The 20,974-nt window shown below is 35.5% G+C and overlaps 1 protein-coding gene and 1 pseudogene across 2 annotated transcripts in view; both read left to right on the forward strand.

Annotated features, from left to right (window-relative positions):
- Positions 1–20,974, forward strand: part of FAF1 (Fas associated factor 1) — a 454,188-nt gene that overhangs the window by 295,594 nt on the left and 137,620 nt on the right. For both annotated transcript variants that reach the window (XM_055341966.1, XM_055341967.1), the window contains exons 9-12: positions 9,600–9,695; positions 17,220–17,346; positions 18,317–18,380; positions 19,369–19,450. In XM_055341966.1, coding sequence (XP_055197941.1) covers positions 9,600–9,695; positions 17,220–17,346; positions 18,317–18,380; positions 19,369–19,450 — 369 coding nt within the window. The remainder of the gene's footprint in view (positions 1–9,599; positions 9,696–17,219; positions 17,347–18,316; positions 18,381–19,368; positions 19,451–20,974) is intronic.
- LOC129520442 (serine/arginine-rich splicing factor 7-like) lies at positions 8,246–9,228 on the forward strand (annotated as a pseudogene).

The raw sequence follows: 20,974 nt of genomic DNA on the forward strand, positions 1-20,974 counted from the left end.
TCCATTATATGATACTAAAAAAAAAATAATAGCCCGTTAATATCACCACTGATCTCATCAGAAAAGTCTTTAAGAAGGTGCCAGGCTTGTTCAGTAGGTGGAGCATGTGACTATTGATCTCAGGATGTAGGTTCAAGCTCTGTGTTGGATATAGAGATTACTTAAAAATGAAACCTTTAAAAAGAAAATAAAACGTCTTTAAGCATTAGGAAGCTGTTCCTTTAATGGCGGCTGATAAGTTTTCCAAAATTTTAATTTTTACTTAAAAACTCAAATTTTGTCATGGGTAGTCAATACTCTCAGACCTGTTCCTTGAAGTAACAGGCTTAATTCATTTTGGAAGAATTCTGTCAAATACCTAAACCAAATAACCATAGTTTGCTTGCCAATCATTTCAGTAATAATAGTATTCCATGAAAAAAGTTCAGCACACAAGTCAAACAATTACACAAGTGCTTCTTCCTCAATACAACCATCATACTTTGTCATGCAGCAGGAGTTTTATGCATACTTCCCATTTGTCATTCCCATTCAAAGAGGTCAAGTCTACTTGAAAGCAAAATTTTCTACTGATTCAGCAGGAGCATTCTTAAGTTAAACTGGAATTTTTACAGTAAGTACACAGCAGTGGAGACTTTCACACAGTTTGGTGTCACTGCCTTGATTTGTGCTAAGGTACCAGCAGTTTTGCCCATCATTGCTTTTTTTTTTCTATTAGAGCAAAAACAGTTAAAAAAAAATCAGATACCATCTAAATATTATTACAAAAATTATTTTGATCTTGTGGAACCCCTAAAAGGATTTCAAGAACCCTGTGTCTATAAACCACATTTTGAGAATCATTGGCATCGTTAATATGTTTCTAAGAAAATACTAAATACTTTCTTACAGAAAAAAAATAAAAATAGACCTTAAGAGTATTCACTGACTAATGGGATATATACTATTTGGCAAATCTTTTTTTTCTTTGTATATTTTTTTATTGGAGTTCAATTTGCCAACATACAGTATAACACCCAGTGCTTGTCCCATCAAGTGCCCCCCTCAGTGCCCATCACCCAGTCACCCCAACCCCTCATCCACCTCGCCTTCCACTAACCCTTGTTCATTTCCCAGAGTTAGGTGTCTCTGATGTTTTGTCACCCTCTCTGATATTTCCCACTCATTTTCTCTCTTCCCCTATTTTCTTCTTTCCCCTATAATCCCGTTGACTAATTTTTATATTTCCCAAATTAATGAGACCATATAATGTTTGTCCTTCTCCGATTGACTTACTTCACTCAGCATAATACCCTCCAGGTCCATCCACATTAAAGCAAATTGTGGGTATTTGTCGTTTCTAATGGCTGAGTAATATTCCACTATATGTATAGACCACATCTTCTTTATCCGTTCATCTTTTGATGGACACTGAGGCTCCTTCCACAGTTTGGCTATTGTGAACATTGCTGCTATAAACATTGGAGTGCAGGTGTCCTGACTATTTGGCAAATCTATTCTCATTTAAGCCATCTTATAGAAAGCCTTTTAGGAAAGGTAATTTCCAATTTTATAGAATAAGAAACTGAGGTTTGAGATACGAAATATTGGTTGAAGTAAATAATAGAAAAATAACTACCAGAAGTGAATTTGAACTTAAGACATTCAGACTTTAGAAGTCCTTGCCACAAACTGGTAGAAAATATCTACAAAAGATACATCTGAGAAGGAACTTTTATCTCAAATAGACAAGGAGGGCAGCCCTGGTGGCTCAGCGGTTTAGCGCCGCCTTCAGCCCAGGGCCTAATCCTAGAGACCCAGGATCGAGTCCCACGTCAGGCTCCCTGCATGGAGCCTGCTTCTCCCTCTGCCTGTGTCTCTGCCTCTCTCTCTCTCTCTCTCTCTCTCTCTCTCTCTCTCTCTCTCTCTCTCTCTGTCATAAATAAATAAATAAATATCTTAAAAAAATAAAATAGACAAGGAGCTCTTAATACTCAACAAGAAAATGAACAACCCAATTAAAAAATGAGCCAAACCTTAACAGACATCTTACCAAAGAAGATACACAGATGGCAAATTACATATGAAAAGATACTCCACATAATATGTCATCAGGGAAATGCAAATTTTAAAACTACCTATTAAGGGTAGTTTAAGAGGTGCCTGGGTGGCTCTGTCCTTCGAGCATCCAACTCTTGTTTTTGGCTCAGGTCATGATCTCAGGGTTGTGAGGTCGAGGCCCAACATCAGGACATGGAGCCTGCTTAAGATTCTCTCTTTCCTGGGGCCTGGGCACCTGTTAAGCATCTGATTTCAGTTCAGGTCATGATCTCAGGGTCCTGGGATCAAGCCCTCCATCGGCTCCTTGCTCAGTGGGAAGTCTGCTTGTCTCTCTCCCTCTGCCTGTGCCCCTCCCCTTGCTTGTACTCTCTCTGTCTCTCTCAAATAAATAAATAAAATTTTAAAAGAAAAAGATTATGTCTCTCTTCCTCTGCTCCCACCCACCCCACACACTTAAAACAAACAAACAAATGAAAAACACCCATTAAATGACTAAAATACAGACCACTGACACCACCAAATGCTGGTGAGAATGTGGAGCAATAGGAGCTCTCATTCACTATTGGTAAGGATACAAAATGTTATGGACATTTTGGAATACATTTTGGTGATTTTTAGAAAGCTTAACATACTCTTGCCATATGAATTAGTGATTGTGCCTTTTGCTGTTTACCCCAAAGAACTGTAAACTTAGTTCCCCACAAAACCCTATACACAGAAGTTTTTAGAAGCTTTATTTGTAATTGCCATAACCTGGAAGCAACCAAGAAATCCTTCAATAGATGAATGGCTAAACAAACTGTGGTACATCCAGACATATCATTCAATACTAGGAGGAAATGAGATTTTAAGCATGAAAAGACATGGATGAACTTTAATGCATATTATTAATTGAAAGAGACCAATTTGGAATGACATTCTGGAAAAGGCAAAACTATGGAGACAGGAAAAAGATCAGTGGTTGCCAAGGGCAGTGGGGGGAGGTGGAGATGAATAGTCAGAGCACAGGGGATTTTTAGGGTGGTGAAAATACTCTGTATGGTATTATGGATAAATGGATAATGGATAAATGCCATTATAACTTTTTCCAAACACATAAAATATACAACACCAAGAGTGAACCCTAATGTAAACTATAGACTTTGAGTAATTACAATGTGTCAATGTAGGTTTATCCTTGGTAAAAAAAAAAAAAAAAAAAAAAAAACACCATCCAGGTGAGTGATATTGGTAATGGGAGAGACTATGCCTGTTTGGAGGCAGGGAGTATAGGAGGAATCTCTACTCTCTTCTCAATTTTGTTGTAAACCTTAAATTACTCTTAAAAAAAAAACAAAATCTTTATAAATAAACAAATAAATAACTCTCATGCTTTTCAACAACATAAGCCATTTTTACATATATATACATTCATATATATAACCCCTATTTTATATATGTACTTATATATGTAATAGTTTAATTAAACCTATATATATTATATAACATATATATTATATATATAATAGCCAGTGGGATTTTTAGACATGAAAATTCATTTTGAATTTGTGAGCCTGTTTTGAATTTCTGCATCTGCAATGATGGAATGTCAGAGAATTACAGTCTAATGTGGCCAGGAAAAAAACTGAATAAAGCCTTGAAATAGATTTTGCAAATGAGTCACAGTTCTTCATTAGATTAGGTTAAAGCAATCTTGTGATTGAGAGATTACCATTATGTTTAGGTTAATTAACTAACATAATGTATGCAAATCTAAATTTTTTAAGGTAACATTTTTCAACTATAAAGTCAAACAGACCTGCAACCTTAATCTTTTTTTTCAATTTCCTTGCAAAATAAATACCCAAATGACAGTATCGATCCTTTTCAATTATATAACCATTTGGTTTCATATACATTATCTCAATCTCACTGGATGTTCATACCAACTCTGTGAGAAAGAACAGATTGCATTACCCTATTTTGTGAATTGAGTACAGGTTCTATTACACCATTCTCTCTGTAAATAAGACTGAAATACAGAAATTCTAAGTGATTTTGCCCATAGTCATTGGACAATTCAGCCACCCTGGAACCTCAGCCTTCTGACTTCACATCTTTTGTGTAAATTTAGGTTATGAGTCCCATCAAACATTTACTTTAGCCCTAAATTATTGAAATCACTCTCTGAGTAACTTTTCCCTTCCAAGGGAAAAGGGAAAAGCCCTACAGAGACTGCCTGGTGGAGATAGAGCCCCATCTTTACTCCCTTGTATTCCTTTTTCTGTGCCTGTTCCTATGTGCATCTTTTGTCTCTCTGATTGGTATATATGTTCCTTTAGGATAGACTACTATTTAATCCACACTGGGAATATAGTGACTCAGTTTCCTCTTATTACGGAGACAAGCCCATTTTTTTCTTCCCAGGTCCTAAAAATAATGATCATTGGAATGACAGCAGGTCTTGTACCTGTTCAGTACAGTTTTGAAGCCAGCTTTTACTTACTTTTAATACATTTAACCCTTTGAAAAGTCCATTGAGGTAGTTAAGGCAGGGATTACTCGCCTCAATAGATGGAAAATTCTGGCTTAGAATAGAGAAATGACTTCCCCAAGTTCAGAAGGCTGGGCAATATTGAGAATTGAGATTTCTCTGGCTCCTCATCCAAGTCCCTTTCCATTACACTAAACTGCTTCTCACTATCAGTGACATTTACCATCATTGTTTCGTTACCAGAGGATTTTAGGGTGGGGGAGGAAGACTTTTTTTAATGAAAAATATTGTGAAAGTAACATGACTTGAAATTTAGCCTGTGCTTCTTATCTAAATTAGCTTTTTTTTTTATGTTATGGTGTTTTTTTTAATAAATTTATTTTTTATTGGTGTTCAATTTACCAACATACAGAATAACACCCAGTGCTCATCCCGTCAAGTGCTTCCCTCAGTGCCGGTCACCCATTCACCCCCACCCCCCGCCCTCCTCCCCTTCCACCACCCCCAGTTCATTTCCCAGAGTTAGGAGTCTTTCTGTTCTGTCTCCCTTTCTGATATTTCCCACACATTTCTTCTCCCTTCCCTTATATTCCCTTTCACTATTATTTATATTCCCCAAATGAATGAGAACATATAATGTTTGTCCTTCTCCGATTGACTTACTTCACTCAGCATAATACCCTCCAGTTCCATCCACGTTGAAGCAAATGGTGGGTATTTGTCATTTCTAATGACTGAGTAATATTCCATTGTATTTGTTTGTACTGAAATAAAATAAATTGAGCCAATTGTGACAAATGTTAATAAATATGACTGATGTGGTACAGTTTTGCACCTGGCTGGCTCAGTCAGTAGAGCATGGGACTCTTGATTACAGGGTGCTGAGTTTGAGTCCTACACTGGACATAGAGATTACTTTAAAACATAAATAAGATAAAATTATTAAAATAGCAAAGGTATGCGTACTTTACCCCAATTTATTTTTTTTAAATTTGTATTTATTTATGATAGTCACACAGAGAGAGAGAGAGAGGCAGAGACACAGGCAGAGGGAGAAGCAGGCTCCATGCACCAGGAGCCCGACGTGGGATTCGATCCCGGGTCTCCAGGATCGCGCCCCGGACCAAAGGCAGGCGCTAAACCGCTGTGCCACCCAGGGATCCCACTTTACCCCAATTTAAAAAAAGAATTAAAAACCTCTAAAGGTTTAAATAGGAAAAGGAAAAATAATCAAATGCAAATGATTTTTATCATTATAATCTATATGATAGCACACATATCACATGATTGAAGATACCTGTGTATCTGTGGCATTTGCATTTTTCATTCCTATATTTGTCTTCAGGTAATTAGCTTGATTATAACACTTTTGAATTGTAGTTATGACCAACCCACTGTTGTGTCCTTGGTTAGTATCTGTGAATTTACAGAAATTTGGGCTTCCTCATAAATCAGTTTAATTCACACTTCCCCACACGTTGCCAGTGAATGTTTTCAGTGTGCTAATGGAAAACCTATTTTATTTCTAATAATAATAAAAGAAACTTGATATCATCATTACATTAAATACACAAATGTGTCATTTCATGAACACCAAAGAAAAACACCCTCTTTTGGCTATTTAATATTGTTTTAATTCCTCTAGGTAGACAAAAGTGACATGTACTCATATTTGCTCACATTTTCCCAAATTTAATTTAAACCTCAAATTAGTTATTTAATATCTGACCCACTAAAAACTTCTGTAGGAGTAAATATATTTGGCCTTAATTGTGTTGGCTAAACTAGGCAGATTCTTTGGGTAATATTTTATATCATAATGGTAATAAAAATTAACTGAATTAGCTCAATGTTTGTGTGCCAGATACTGTGCTAGGTGTTTTACATATATTATAGATTAATAAGCTATAAGAATCTGATATTATATATTAATATTATTAAATCATAAATGACATTGTTACCATCTGTAGAAACTTTTCTTTTTAATGCCTTCAGCAAACAGTACTCTAGGGTACCCTCCAAAAAAGATTTATTAGAATACTGTCCTGGGAATTCGTAAGCTGAAGTATTATTCTAATTGGAAAAGTAACAGACACACTGGTGGTAGGTGAGGGTGTGGATATACATGATTAGCTTTATTTTAGGCCTCTTACAGTTTCCTGGAGCACTAGCCTTTTGTCTTATGAAAAATAACCTTGACTAAAAATAAACTATGGGGACTACATCAAAATAAAAAGCTTCTCCACAGCAAAGGAAATAATCAACAAAATTAAAAAGCCAGCCTACTGAAGGGGATAAGGTATTTGCAAATGACATATCCAATAAAGGGTTAGTATTCAAAATATTTAAAGAACTTAATACAACTCAACACCCCAAAACAAATTATTCAACTAAAAAATGGACTGAAGTCATGAACAGACATTTCTCCAAAGAAGACATGCAGATCACCAAGAGACACCTGAAAAGATGCTCGACATCACTCATCACAGGGAAATGCAAACGAAAACCACAATGATATATTATCTCACACCTGTCAGAATGACTAAAATCTAAAACACAAGAAACAAGTGTTGGTGAGGATGTGGAGAAAGGGAACTCTTGCACTCTTGGTGGGAATGCAAACTGCTGCAGCTAGTCTGGAAAACAGTATGAAATTCCCTCAAAAACTTAAAACTGCCATCCAGCAATTGCACTATGGGGTATTTACCCAAAGAATACAGAAATAATAATTCGAAGGGATACATGCATCCCAATGTTTACAGCAGCATTATTTACAATAGCCAAATTATGGAAGTAACCCAAGTGTCCATCAACTGATGAATGGGTAAAGAAGAGGGTTTTTTTTTTTTTTTTTTTTTATAAATTAATTTTTATTGGTGTTCAATTTACCAACATACAGAATAACACCCAGTGCTCCTCCCGTCAAGTGTCCCCCTCCGTGCCCGTCACCCATTCACCCCCACCCCCCGCCCTCCTCCCCTTCCACCACCCCTAGTTCATTTCCCAGAGTTAGAAGTCTTTATGTTCTGTGTCCCTTTCTGATATCTCCCACACATTTCTTCTCCCTTCCCTTATATTCCCCTTCACTATTATTCATATTCCCCAAATAAGTGAGAACATACACTGTTTGTCCTTCTCCGATTGACTTACTTCACTCAGCATTGACTTACTTCACTCAGCATAAAGAAGAGGTTTATAACTATTTCATATATAGATGAAATATATATATATAACTATTATATATATAATTATTATTCAGTCCTAAAAAATGAAATCTTGCCATTTGCTTTACAATATAGATGGAGCTAGGGGATATATGCTAAATGAAATAAGTCAGTCACTGAAAAACATACCATATGATTTCACTCATATGTGGAATTTTAGAAGCAAGTGAGCAAAGGAAGAAAAAATAGACAAACCAAGAAACAGACTCTTAACAATAGAGAACAAACTGATGGTTATCAGAGGGGAGGTGGATTAGGGGGATGGGTGAAATAGGTGATGGGGATTAAGGAGTGCACTTATTATGATAAGCACACTGGATGTGTGGAATTGTTGAATTACCATATTGTACACCTGAAACTAATATAACGGTGTAGATATTGACTATGCTGGAATTAAAATAAAAACGGCTGCCAGGTCTTTGGCAACTGAGTTGGTGTTACAGCCTTTGTATTACTTACTCCCTGGGCACTGTGAGCAAGCCAGACATCATATCACCTTACAGGTGGTATGGAGGAGAAAACCAAGGTATATGTTGGTAATCTGGGAACTGGTGTCAGCAGAAGAGAGTTAAAAAGGGCTTTCAGTTATTACGGTCCTTTAAGAACTGTGTGGATTGTGAAAAATCCTCCAGGATTTCCCTTTGTGGAATTTGAAGATCCAGCACATGCAGAAGATGCAGTGCAAGACGTGGATGGGAAGGTGATTTGTGGTTCCAGAATGAGAGTTGAATTACCAACAGGCATGCTTTGGAGATCTGATTTTTAAAATAGACCACTTGCCCAACGTTCATTTGGTCCCAGTGATAAGTGTGGCAAAAAAGGACATCATGCTTATGATTGTCATCATTACAGTCAGCAGAGGGGAAGCAGGTTACAGTCTAGATCATATTTAAGATCCAGAGGTAGGGGATCCCTGGGTGGCGCAGCGGTTTGGCACCTGCCTTTGGCCCAGGGCGCGATCCTGGAGACCCGGGTTCGAATCCCACATCGGGCTCCCAGTGCATGGAGCCTGCTTCTCTCTCTGCCTATGTCTCTGCCTCTCTGTGTGTGTGTGTGTGACTATCATAAATAAATAAAAATTAAAAAAAAAAAGATCCAGAGGTAGGCGATACTCACACTCATGTAGCAGGAGCAGGGAGAGATTTTGAGCAACAAAATCAGCTTCACACAGAGGATCTAGGTCTGGTTCTATAAAAGGATAAAGATCTCCATCAAGGTCAAGGTCAAGATCCAGGTCTGTTTCATTGCCAAGAATCAAAGTCCAGATCTCTATCTACAAAAAGAAATCATTCCCCATCAGGAAGTCCATAAAGAAGTGCAAGTCCTGAAAGAGTGAAGTTTTCAAGTTCACCTTTTAGAGAAAAGTTATTTCATTTACATTATTATAAGGGATTTGTGATGTCTAGAAAGTTTAACCTAGGAAGGTTATTTCAATCATCTAATCAAAATGGACCTGGATTATTACTCTGTAAATTCACAGCAATAAGATAATATAAATTTTTGTTGAATGTATTAACATCTTGTGGTTTGAAAATCCACATTTTTATTTGACATGTTTAAGATATTTCTAACTAGAATAAAGAACTATAAATTAAAACTTAATAAAAGTTTTATTTTATGTGGATCAGTCAGTTAAGTGTCTTTGGTTCAAGTCATGATCCTAGTGTCCTGGGATGGAACACAGCACCAGGCTGGTTCCCTGCTCAGCAGGGAGTCTGCTTCTCTCTGCCCCTGCTCATACTATCTCTCTTTCTCTCACTCACATAAATAAAATCTTAAAAAAAAAAATCTAGAAAATATCAAAAGGGTCTTTTGTGAGACCTGGCCTCATTTTGTTTGCAAATGGTGGATTCTTTTTGCAGATGTGTCTTGCTGAATCAGGGCTATCTTATCCCTGCCATCGACTTACAGTGGGCAGAAGATCTTCACCTTTGCAGACCCGGGAGCAGTCCGAAGAGGTAAGCCTGTTTGCCAAGCTTTCTGGTGAATAGAAGGCCTGTCTTCCACTACCTGCCCATTTCCTATTCTTTTTTTATCTGCCACAGCAATGAATAGATGAAGTTAATGTAGCGTGAATAAAATCTCAGTAAATTCTTGAAGGCAGAAACTTTTCAAGTGAGTTTATTGCTAATGTGCTCCTTCTTGGTCTCTAAGTTTCATGTTTCAACAGACAGAATTCAGGTGGATTGATAGAAATGAATTTTACTTAGAATTGACAGGTTGACAAAAGGATTTTCTTAGTTGCCTACTCTATAGTTGAGTACATTTATTAAGACAGATCCTGAAGGTTCTTTAACTCATTGAGTTGGAGCGCCGTCTATTAGCCAGGTATTGTGCTTGATACTAAGTAACAAGGATGAATAACAATGTATCTACCAAAGTGCTCAAAGTCAAAGATGATAGACAAGTAAACTAATAATAATGGCAAATTGTAATAAGAGCAGTGATAGCACATAGAGTGCTATAGGAATAGAGAAGAGGGGGAAGATAAGATTGAACATGTTTGTGTATGGGATGTACCTGTATGTGTCTTTGTGGCCTGAACAATGTTAAAAGGCAATATCTTTTCCATGGCTACAAATAACACTTTGTGTCCAACTATGCCTTTGATTATAAGGGAATGGGAAAGATAGCTTGGATATTATAATTTATCTGTTTAAAAAACATTTATTGAGCTCCTACTATGTGCTAAGAAAAGTCATCACTGTGGCTTAAAAAGCACATGTCAAACGGTCATAACTAAATAGCACAGAAAAACGTTATTTATTTCAGTGTTTTTCAGGCTAAAGGATGATCCAAATATTCAAAAGGTTGGGCTAATCCAAGAAAATTTTTTCCATTTACGTTCTATACAAAATATGGTTGCGAATTTTTGTTTAAAATGTGTATTTAGGACATTCATTATGGAAGCTGCTACAGGACCTCTAGCCATCCTCTGAATATATATTTATATCACTTAAATATGTGAAAGAAAAGTGAGACTACATAAGTCACATTCTGGTCCATGATCATCCTGTGAAAATGATAATCTGCAATTCTGGTTTTTAACATATCTTAGAAATCCACATAGAAGGAAGGGTTTTCTCCTGCTACAAATATTACTGTAAGTGTTTTCTTGGGCCTCTAAAAATGTTAATTTCCTTTAAGGAACCCACACCATTTTATTTAGCATTTTATCTCACTAATCCTCATGAAAGGAAACATGATACTGAGAGTCACTGCTTGGCAGAAATTACCAGAAATAATTTATTGAAATATTTCTTTCTAGTGCTTGGTATGTTTTTAATACTAAAGTAGGTTATGCTTCAACCCTCTTACGGATAAATCCACTATGTTAAATGGTGGCCAACTTGCTCCACCCAAAATTTTTAGCTCTTTCCTTTGAAAGATGACATATACCTGTTTCACTTCATTTTATTTCCTTCTCTCACTCTCACTATTACATGTGTTATTTGGGGGTCCTGTCAGAAAAAAAAAAAAGGAAAAAAAGTCAGTGTCATACAATAAGAAATAGTGTTTATGAGGCAGCACATTCTTTAGGTTAGTCAAAGTAGAGTGGGGTTAGTGAGGCTTTGATAAACTAAAAGAGCAACAGTCTTGGGAGCATCTTAAAATATGACTTTTGGAATGAAACCATTATTTTTCCTTCCCTGACTGACTGTAAAAATCACCTTTTCAGGGGACTGGTGAGAAATGGACAAGGGTGACTCAGGCTTTTATGCTGTCATAGAATTATCCAACTGGAAGGGATTTTTAAAATTTTATTTCCATTCTTCTAGCTATTCGTCCCTCATTCATTTAAACATTTAATGTCTTCTAGGTACCTGTCATTAGGACCACAGTCTGTATGCTGAAAGACCTCACTCAAATATCCTCTCAAAATATTCCTATATTTGATTTCCTGTAACAAGGCAACCAGTTCCAATTGTTGAACAGCTATAGGTCTTGATATCTTTCATATATTAAACTGGAACATGTGTCCTTGTAGCTTCCACCCAGTGGTTCTGCTTTTTTTCCAGTTTTAACCCTTCTACATGATTTCAGGTTTCAGGACAATTACCATTTTTCTATTGATTGTCTTAAGCCTCAAGTTAGGAAGAAGACTTTTGAGACCAGTAGTTAAATTTAAGCTTTGAATTTTATGGCTTATAGTTATGTGTCCTCTACCTAGGGGAATTTTGGTTCTTACATCTTCCTTCTGGTCCTGCAACTACATTTTTTTTTATAATTCACCATTTTTTCTTACTTTCCCAGCCTTCCCTTACTCCCCAGCCCCCTTTTAATGATCTTTCCATATCTCAGTACCTAGCTAAATACCTTCGTCTTCTTTTTCCAGCTGCCTGGGGGTGGGACAGAGTAAGGACCCATGGACCCAGGCCTCTTGAGAATTGTCAACTCCTCAGTTGATAGTGGAAGAGGGGGGAGTACCCCAAGAATAAAAAAAAAAACTTCAAATGTAATAGACGCTAGTTAGTTAGTTAATAACTTAAGTTAAGGAAACATCTTTTGAATGTTCACTGTGTGCTAGTCAGATGAATATACCTGGTAATTTTATATTATATAGTGAAAAAATCGAGGCAAGCACAAGATACTACGGGAGCAAAAAGGTGGGAGTTGGAGGCATAACATTCAAGAATGTTTGCAAGCAAAAGCTATATCTGCCGTATGTATCTCTGTAGCCCTAACACCTAGTGTAGTACCTGGCATATACTGGCCACAAAATAAATATTGGTGAGTAAATATTTTTTTTAAAAAAAAAAGGAAGAAGGGGAGGAGGAAGAGGATGAGGAACAAGTTGAGGGAGGAGGAGGGGGAAGAAAGACTAGAGGAATTTTTATCCAAATCAAATTATAAAGAATGAGGCATAGTCAACCAAATGAAGAAACATGGAAATAGTATTTCATTCAAAGGAAACAACATGATCTGATGCAATATACACAGAGATGACTGTAGGTTGGTGTTTATGCAAATAAAGTGGGAGACAAACATAAGAGATAAGATTGAAGGTGAATAGGTCTTACAGGTCAAGTTGGGAACTTGAATTCTGGGCAGCCATAGAAGGCTTGTAAGTGAGAAATGATTTTCTTTCCCCAAATACGCAGTTCAGAGAAGACAGCTTTGGCTGCTGTGTGGAGGCTAGATGTAAGGGAAGCAAGATTGGAGGCAGAGAAATCAAATATGAATCTATTGTACTAGCTCAATTAAAGGATAATGGGATGTCCAACTAGAACATCATTTGTAAAACTAGAGAAGGATATGGGTTCAAGAAGTATTTTGGAGATAAAATCAGTAGGCCTGGTGACTGATAGGATTTGTGGGAGGAGAGAAAAGGAAGAGATAAGAATGATACCTAGGTTTTGATTTAAGTGGCAGAAAAGATTCATTCAGTTTTCATTCAGTATATTCTGATTGCATGCCCCTCTATGCCTAATACTGATCTAAGTACCAAGAATATGACTGTGAACAGAGCAAAGGATCTTATACCTAATAAAATGAAATTGAACATGGATAATTGCCAAAAATCTGTATTTCAGTTTTTAAAACTTGGTGAGACAAACTAAATGGTAATCGAGTTACTTCTGAACATTTCCATTTGAAGGCCCACTGCAGACTAACTCTGCACAAAATTGAACTTACCATATCTCCCCCCAGAAACCTATTTTCTCATCCATATTAATGATCACTGTCAACCCAAGCCAAAAACTGCTCATTTTAATCACTGAGGGACCTGCTATTCTTTGAAACTCGCAAATGGTACATTGTGATTTTTGTGACCCTTTCCTTTTGACTATTCAAATAAGGATGTTTTTATGTCTTCCTTTAGAGTGGAAATTTCGTGAAAGCCTGAATCATGTTTTATCTCTGTATCCCTAGCTTTTAACCTGGTGCTTTGATATAATTGGTGAAAGGAACATCTGCTTCACTTACAAGCTTGCCTTAGTGCCAAGTATATAAGGAGTCTAAATTTTGTCTCAAACAGTTTGGTTCTTCCTCCTCTAGGAAGTTTCCTCTGATTTTTCCCATTCCCTGTGCATTAAATACTCTCCTTGAAACTTACCTGTCATAACACTTATCACTAGGTATTATAATTTTATTTATATATCATATATGTGTGTATATATATAAATATTATAGAGTGCACCTTAAGAAAGTATAGACTATATATCCTTCCAGGCAATGTGGCATTTACTAGGGGTTTGTAAATGTTTGTTAAATGATAATGGGAATAAATGAATACCAATAAACAGCCAAAATAGAATCATGAATTTTTTTAGCTGTTTTTCAAATTCTGAATAAATAAATTCTCTGGATTCAAAGAGTTTTAAGGCTGCCATGGCTGAACCAAGAGATTATATATTCTCATCAGCAAACACTAATGAAAAAATGATTGTTTATCTCATTTTTTAGAAAAAGCTTTCCTAACCTGTTAGATGGCTGATAAGAAAATGTGAAGAGATTGGGAGTTCCTTATACATAATTAAGTAGCTCATTCTTGCAGATACTTCAATAATTCATATTTGAAATATACTTTTTTCAACAAAATTGGCTTTTTAGATAACTCCCTTTGAAGGTGTTGTAGGATTTTGCTTTGTGGATCTTAAGAGACTTGGGAATTCTACACTTTATGAAGACAAAATGAATAATTGGTTACATAGGCACAGATTAAAATCACTATCCTAGTATAGTATGAAATTATTTTGTTATGGAAAGGGACTATTATTTGACGGAAGACTGGATTAGGAGGAGTTTCAATGTGGAGGAGTAAGGTAAAAGAGTGAGAAAAAAAGATGTCTGTCTTCCAACCCTTCTTTTAACCTGATGCCTCTTGAAGGGAAAAGTGTTAGGCAAGACCAATGAAGGCTGAGATGAGAGCTTAGCTGATAGAAAATGTGACAAGGTTCATCATACTGGACTTTTGTTTCTTTCCACCAGCCTGTGAACCTGGCTAAGTATCCTACAAGAGCATATAGTGTACCTCTTAGATCCTGCACCTTACCTGTTCAAGAAACTGAGCCTCAAGGTTCAGGGAACTTCATGCTCCAGATATATGTGTGCCTGAAACACAGAGGGAATTCAAGCAAAGAAGTGATCCTAATAAATGTGTTGTTTTGTAGAGGAGGCTCCCTTACTACTTCGAAATAAGAAGGGGCTTTTGATTTTTTTAAGCTGTTAAGTTGCTGAAATTAGGAGGAGCGCTGTGCCCTACAAAGCAAAACACTTAGATTAGGATCATAAGTAGAAACAAGGTGTCTGTGAGATATAGTGGTGTAGTCAGAATAGCAGATAGACTGCTTAGGGCAAGGACCATTCATTTTTACTCATCCAATAAGTATTTTTTTGTTATCTTCTCTACTCAAACCAATAGGAAGACTTTCAGATAAGAGGGAAAATGTTGCAATTCTGGGCATCAGTGCTTAGTTATACCCAAAGAGGAAATGCTAAGCTGAGTCAAATGGAGTAAAAAATCTTGGCTTCTTCATTTGGAGCTGTTAAGACTTGCTAGATCAGTAGATTTAAAAATTGTTCCATAGTGTCCTGAGACCTTTCTGAAGTACCCAACTATCAAAGAGATATGAGAAAGAAAAGGCCAAGCCCAGGAACATTAGACTCCCTCTCCCTGCATCAACTAGAGTGGCCTTACTTTTGTCTATTTTATGCACATGTCTATTGTAATTTTACATAATATTTTGCCTTGGGGCCATGGGAAAGCGGTAACCCTGGGAAAAGAAATTTGAAAAACATTGATAAGAAGATCTTTAAAATCCCTTCTAGTTTAAAAATCTATGATTTTATGACTAGCCAACCTCTAACATCCCTTTAGCCAAGTTTTAGGAGTCTTTGATTCTAAGTTTCTCTCTCTCTCTCTCTTTTTTTTTTCCCTAAGTTTCTCTTAATGCTTTTCTGGCAAATATTTATCTCTAAGGTAGGCTCTTCTTCATAGGCCAGAATCAAATAGTTTCCCCCATTTTCGTAGCTTAAGTACATAATGCTGTATTTTAAAAGATAGAAATTAGAAATTTCATTTATTAAACAGTCTTTATGTATTGAACATAGTACAGATAGGCATTTAGCCAGATATCTTGCTGGGACCCCCTTCTCATCCAAGGCATAAATATTTGTCAGTATTCACAGTTTGGATGTTTTAGATCTCAGTATTTTTGAAATTCCATTCTTACCTAGAGATTAGCAGCTTAGTTCATATTTTGAAGCTGGTGTTTTTAATTGTAATACTTTAAATCTCAACTGATGTTGCTGAAAACAAAATAAACAGAATATGTTTTGTTATTGTTTTTCAAGATTTTATTTATTTATTCATGAGAGACACAGAGAGAGGCAGAGAGAGAGAGGCAGAGACAAGAGAAGCAGGCTCCATGCAAGGAGCCCATTATGGGACTCAATCCCAGGACCGCCCTGAGCCAAAGGCAGATGCTCAACCACTGAGCCACCCAGGCGTCCCTAAACAGAACATGTTTATCAGTGCCCAGCATGTAGTAAATTCTCAACAAATATTTATTGAATAGAAGCACATCTTGGGATCCCTGGGTGGCGCAGCGGTTTGGCGCCTGCCTTTGGCCCAGGGCGCGATCCTGGAGACCCTGGAGATCCTGGAGTCGGGCTCCTGCTTGGAGCCTGCTTCTCCCTCTGCCTGTGTCTCTGCCTCTCTCTCTCTCTCTCTCTCTCTGACTATCATAAATAAATTTTTTAAAAAAATTTTAAAAAATAAAAGAAATACTTCAAAAAAATAGAAGCACATCTCATATTTAATAGCCTGCACTTTACAAAGAGCTTTTTATATAATATATTTCATATTATCTCCAATAACACTCAGAATAGTGTACCATATTCCACTAATGAAAAATTTGAGAACCCTTGCAATAAGGATGTGGCAAGTTTGAAATAGAGATTACTGTGAACTTTTTAAAAGACTCTTATAGCTTGCTTTGTCTTTGACCTCTCTGATTATAACCATCTCCACATTTATGAGCACTTAATTGTATACTATTTCTGGGGATAAAACAGACAAAAATCGCTGTCTTCATTGAGTTTGTAAGCATTCTTCATTTTCCTTCAGGTTCCAACCTGGTTTAGGGTTATCACAGCAAGTTTAGAAATATACATAAGCCTTAATTTCTTTTTTTTTAAGATTTTTTTTAATTTATTTATTCATGAAAGATAGAGAGAGAGAGAGAGAAGCAGAGACACAGGCAGAGGGAGAAGCAGGCTCCATGCAGGGAGCCTGATGTGGGACTCGATCCTGGGTCTCCAGGATCACGCCCTGGGCCGAAGGCAGGTGCTAAACCGCTGAGGCACCCAGCGATCCCCATACATAAGCCTTAAAATGAAAAATTTACTCTAGCAAATAGATTCTTATTTAATAAAATTATTATAATACTTATATCCCGTTGTGATTACATAACTTATATTTTGGAATTTGATTTCCTAAAGTCAATATAAAACTAATCAGGACTTTTCTTAAATAGCAAAGCACCGATGTTCATATGGTTAGTGATAGTGATGGAGATGATTTTGAAGATGCTTCCGAATTTGGAGTGGATGATGGAGAAGTATTCGGCATGGCATCTTCTGCCCTGAGAAAATCTCCAATGAGTGAGTATTAATAGCTCTTTGGGTCTAGCACTATAATTCTACTTCCTACTGCAGAAACTTATGAAGAACAATGAACTTAAAAATCTCTTACTGACTTTCCAGGTTTGAAGAGAGAAAATATAACAAGTAGACACATTATTCATTAGAACCACAGCCTCTTTAGTTTTGGTTTTATTAAGCTCAACAATTCCCAATGCTTATGTAAAATTCATTAAAAATGCAAGGGAATGAGTAACTTATGTTTCACATATGTAATTATTATGAGTTTCTTTACTTTAAACCATGAGGTGGATAACAAATAACTATATCTTCTATGACTGTACTTGTTTCCCCACATCTTAGTGGAGATATCAGTTTTAAGAATAATATCATTTTTCCATTCACTGGTCCCACCTTTGGAAGGAAAAAAAGGGTAAACTAAATGTGCCATCCCCTTCTTTTTAACTTTACATGATATATAATCACAAGTGGTACTATATGCAAAATTACCATTAAAATAAATCCTTAAATGGCTCATTTACTCAGTGAAATCAGGGAACTCCCTTGGGCACAAACAGATGTGATATTTACTTAAAATTGACCATCTTCCTTATAAATAAGATTGTTAAAAGAATTTGAGATCCTTTCTTATATAATTTAATCACAAGATGTCATTTTAAGAAAACACTGGAATCCTAATTGATTACTGACACATTTGAAATGCTTAGCCAGATTGTGTCAGTTGGCTTTCCAATATTTATGAGCTTGGAATTTTTTCAAGGTTCTTTTTTAAGGTTTTATGTGATCTTCTAATGTATGTCAAGTTAAAATGTCTCCTCAAATATATCACAGAAGTTAAAATTTAATTTTATTTTCTCTTTATTGATTAAATATATTTCTTATATGTGGGATTAGATGTTATGTGGTTTGTTTTTTGTGTCTATTTGTTTTGTTTTTTTTGTTTTTGTTTTTTCTTTTGTTTGTTTTTTAGTGCCAGAAAACGCAGAAAATGAAGGAGATGCCTTATTACAATTTACAGCAGAGTTTTCTTCAAGGTAGGGTTAGGACATTAACTACATAAAACTGATGTTTTTTAATGCTACTGTAATTTTTATGGGGCAATTTTAATCATAGATTGTCTTTAATTTCTCTGTAAAGTATTCAAAGGATACATTTATCAGTTTATATAGTCCTGGTAGTTTAACACATACTATTCAATGTTGGATAACTAGTAAGCCATTTATGCCACTTTAGAGATGTATTCATCTTATCTCTATATCTTTATAGAAATAAAATAAATGGATACTAATTAATATATTAATATATATCAATATATAATTTATGAGTCCCCATATTCCCAAAGGGACTAGGTTATAGGATGCTAATTTTTGGTATATCCTAGGATAAGTAAAATATCCTTTAAAATATTAAATATAAAAATAATTTTAAAATTTTAAATATAAGTGAATTTTTTCTTTTAATTTTTGTTTTTGAACTGTTATTCTTGAGTCTAATTGAAATGTTTTATATGCATTAGAGATTCTTATAAGGTGTTTAAGTAAAGATTTAAATTTTTAACCCTAAATTTTTGTTTTGTAAATGATATTTCTCTTTAGTTCTGGTTTCCAATGTAATAGAACTTGGAAACTTTGCAAAAGATGTAATTTTTTCCCTCTCTGTTAGACTTCCAGAATAAATAAACTAATAAAATGAAAAGTTAAGTTTACTGTAAGGAAAATCTTAGGAAAGTAGATAACCAGGAATTGCTACTTATAAATGGCATGGTGTTTTGTAGCACTTATTAATAAGTCCATTTGCTAGATGTTCTTAAAATTACAATATTCTAATATTATCAATATAGGCCAAGAAGAACTCTATGAACTAATGAAGCTCATTCCCAAACCTTTAAAAGAATGTTTGATGTTTGGTTTGTACTTAAGAGGCATTAGTCCCAACATTTACTTAAAAGATGCTAATTAGACTTGTGAAACTTTGAGGCAATTTGAAATGTATTTAAATTAATAGACATAATTTTTCCTATAGATATGGTGACTGCCATCCTGTATTTTTTATTGGCTCATTAGAAGCTGCTTTTCAAGAGGCCTTCTATGTGAAAGCCAGAGATGTAAGTGCAGTTTTATCTTTTCTGATTAAAAAGTGCATCCCATAGGTTTACCACGAGGCCTTAGGCAATGCTTAATGTTTTCTGGTTTTTTCAGATTGAAGACTTGATTTTGTTTGTGGTTCATCTACCAGCCTAATCTTCACCAAGATGCCCATTTCAGAGCAATAGTATAATAGGGTGTTGATGGCTCTTATAGATGGTCCTGTCAGACTCTGAAACAGGAGTTTTTTATAGGGGAACAAAAAGTAGACATACTTAGAAGGGACTAGGCTACATGAGTATGTTCTTTTCAGTTACCTGATTGACAGGGTCTTGGTAAAGGATTTGTCTTTCAGTCTTTTCCCAAAATGATTCCAGCTAATAGGATATATTTAATAACTGCAATATTTTTATCTCAAAAGTCACTTTCAACAGCAAAAATATAGAAATGGGCATTGTGATCTTGAAGTCAAATAGATTGGCATTTATAGCAAGAATTCAGAAGGTCCATTTTCACCAAGAAGATTCTAAGTAATCACTTCGTTTATATGTTGACCCAGTAGTAGAGACCTTAATAATCTGGCTCCTACCTATCTGCACAGTTTTAGCTCCTCCCATTCCCTATTTTACACTTAATAAATCTAGCAGTGATGTTCCATTTGTGTTTCCCCATAATCTTACTCTTTGTTCATGCTTCTCTGCTATAAGGAATGCCTTCATTCTGCCCTTTACCTGGTTACCTTCTACTCTTCCTCTGAGACTTAACTATCCCTGACTCTCCCACTATCCTCACTATTGTGCCTACCCCTTAGTACTTTTAATAATACTTGTCTTACTGTTACATATAACATATTGCTTATCATTCTCTATTCTCTATATACAAGTCTTCTGAAGAGATTTGATTTTCTTTTTGGCAGTGACTGTGTACCTTACATCCCTATACATACTAAATACTCTAATGAATAAAGGATAAAAGAGTGGGAAGGAAGAAATAGTGTGTAGATGAAGTAAGTAGAGGGAAAGTTATTTGAATTGAAGAGGGCAAGTAATTTTGAGAATAAAATGCAAGGATGCCTCTGAAATTTCTAGTTTCCAGTTTATCTTAAACTCTGGCATAAAGAAAATTTGATTTTAAGCAAATTTTAAAAATTGACTAATCAGTGATCAAACTTAGAGCAATAATAACAGTTTAATGAAGTGAAATAAGAAACACAAATAGTTTTTTACCATAAGAATAGTGGAATTGCCCATTACAAATGCTGTGCTAATCTATTTTTAATTATTAAATTTATATAAAGTGGATGTTATTTTTGAATAAGTATTTACAATAATATAGTTTATAGTTTCCAAAATGCAGGTTTATGGAAAATACTGAAAAGCAAAAAGAAAATATTCTAACACAGATTAACAATTAAAAGTATGATACATACTCATTCTTTCCATGTTTTTAAATGTATTTTGATGAATGTTTTTATGTATATTTAATATTACTGAGTCATGTTATAAACCTGTTAAGATAGTTTATTTTCATCTTTTAATATCACA

The sequence above is a fragment of the Nyctereutes procyonoides genome, unplaced genomic scaffold, assembly GCF_905146905.1.
Source record: "Nyctereutes procyonoides isolate TBG_1078 unplaced genomic scaffold, NYPRO_anot_genome, whole genome shotgun sequence".
NCBI lineage: Eukaryota > Metazoa > Chordata > Mammalia > Carnivora > Canidae > Nyctereutes > Nyctereutes procyonoides.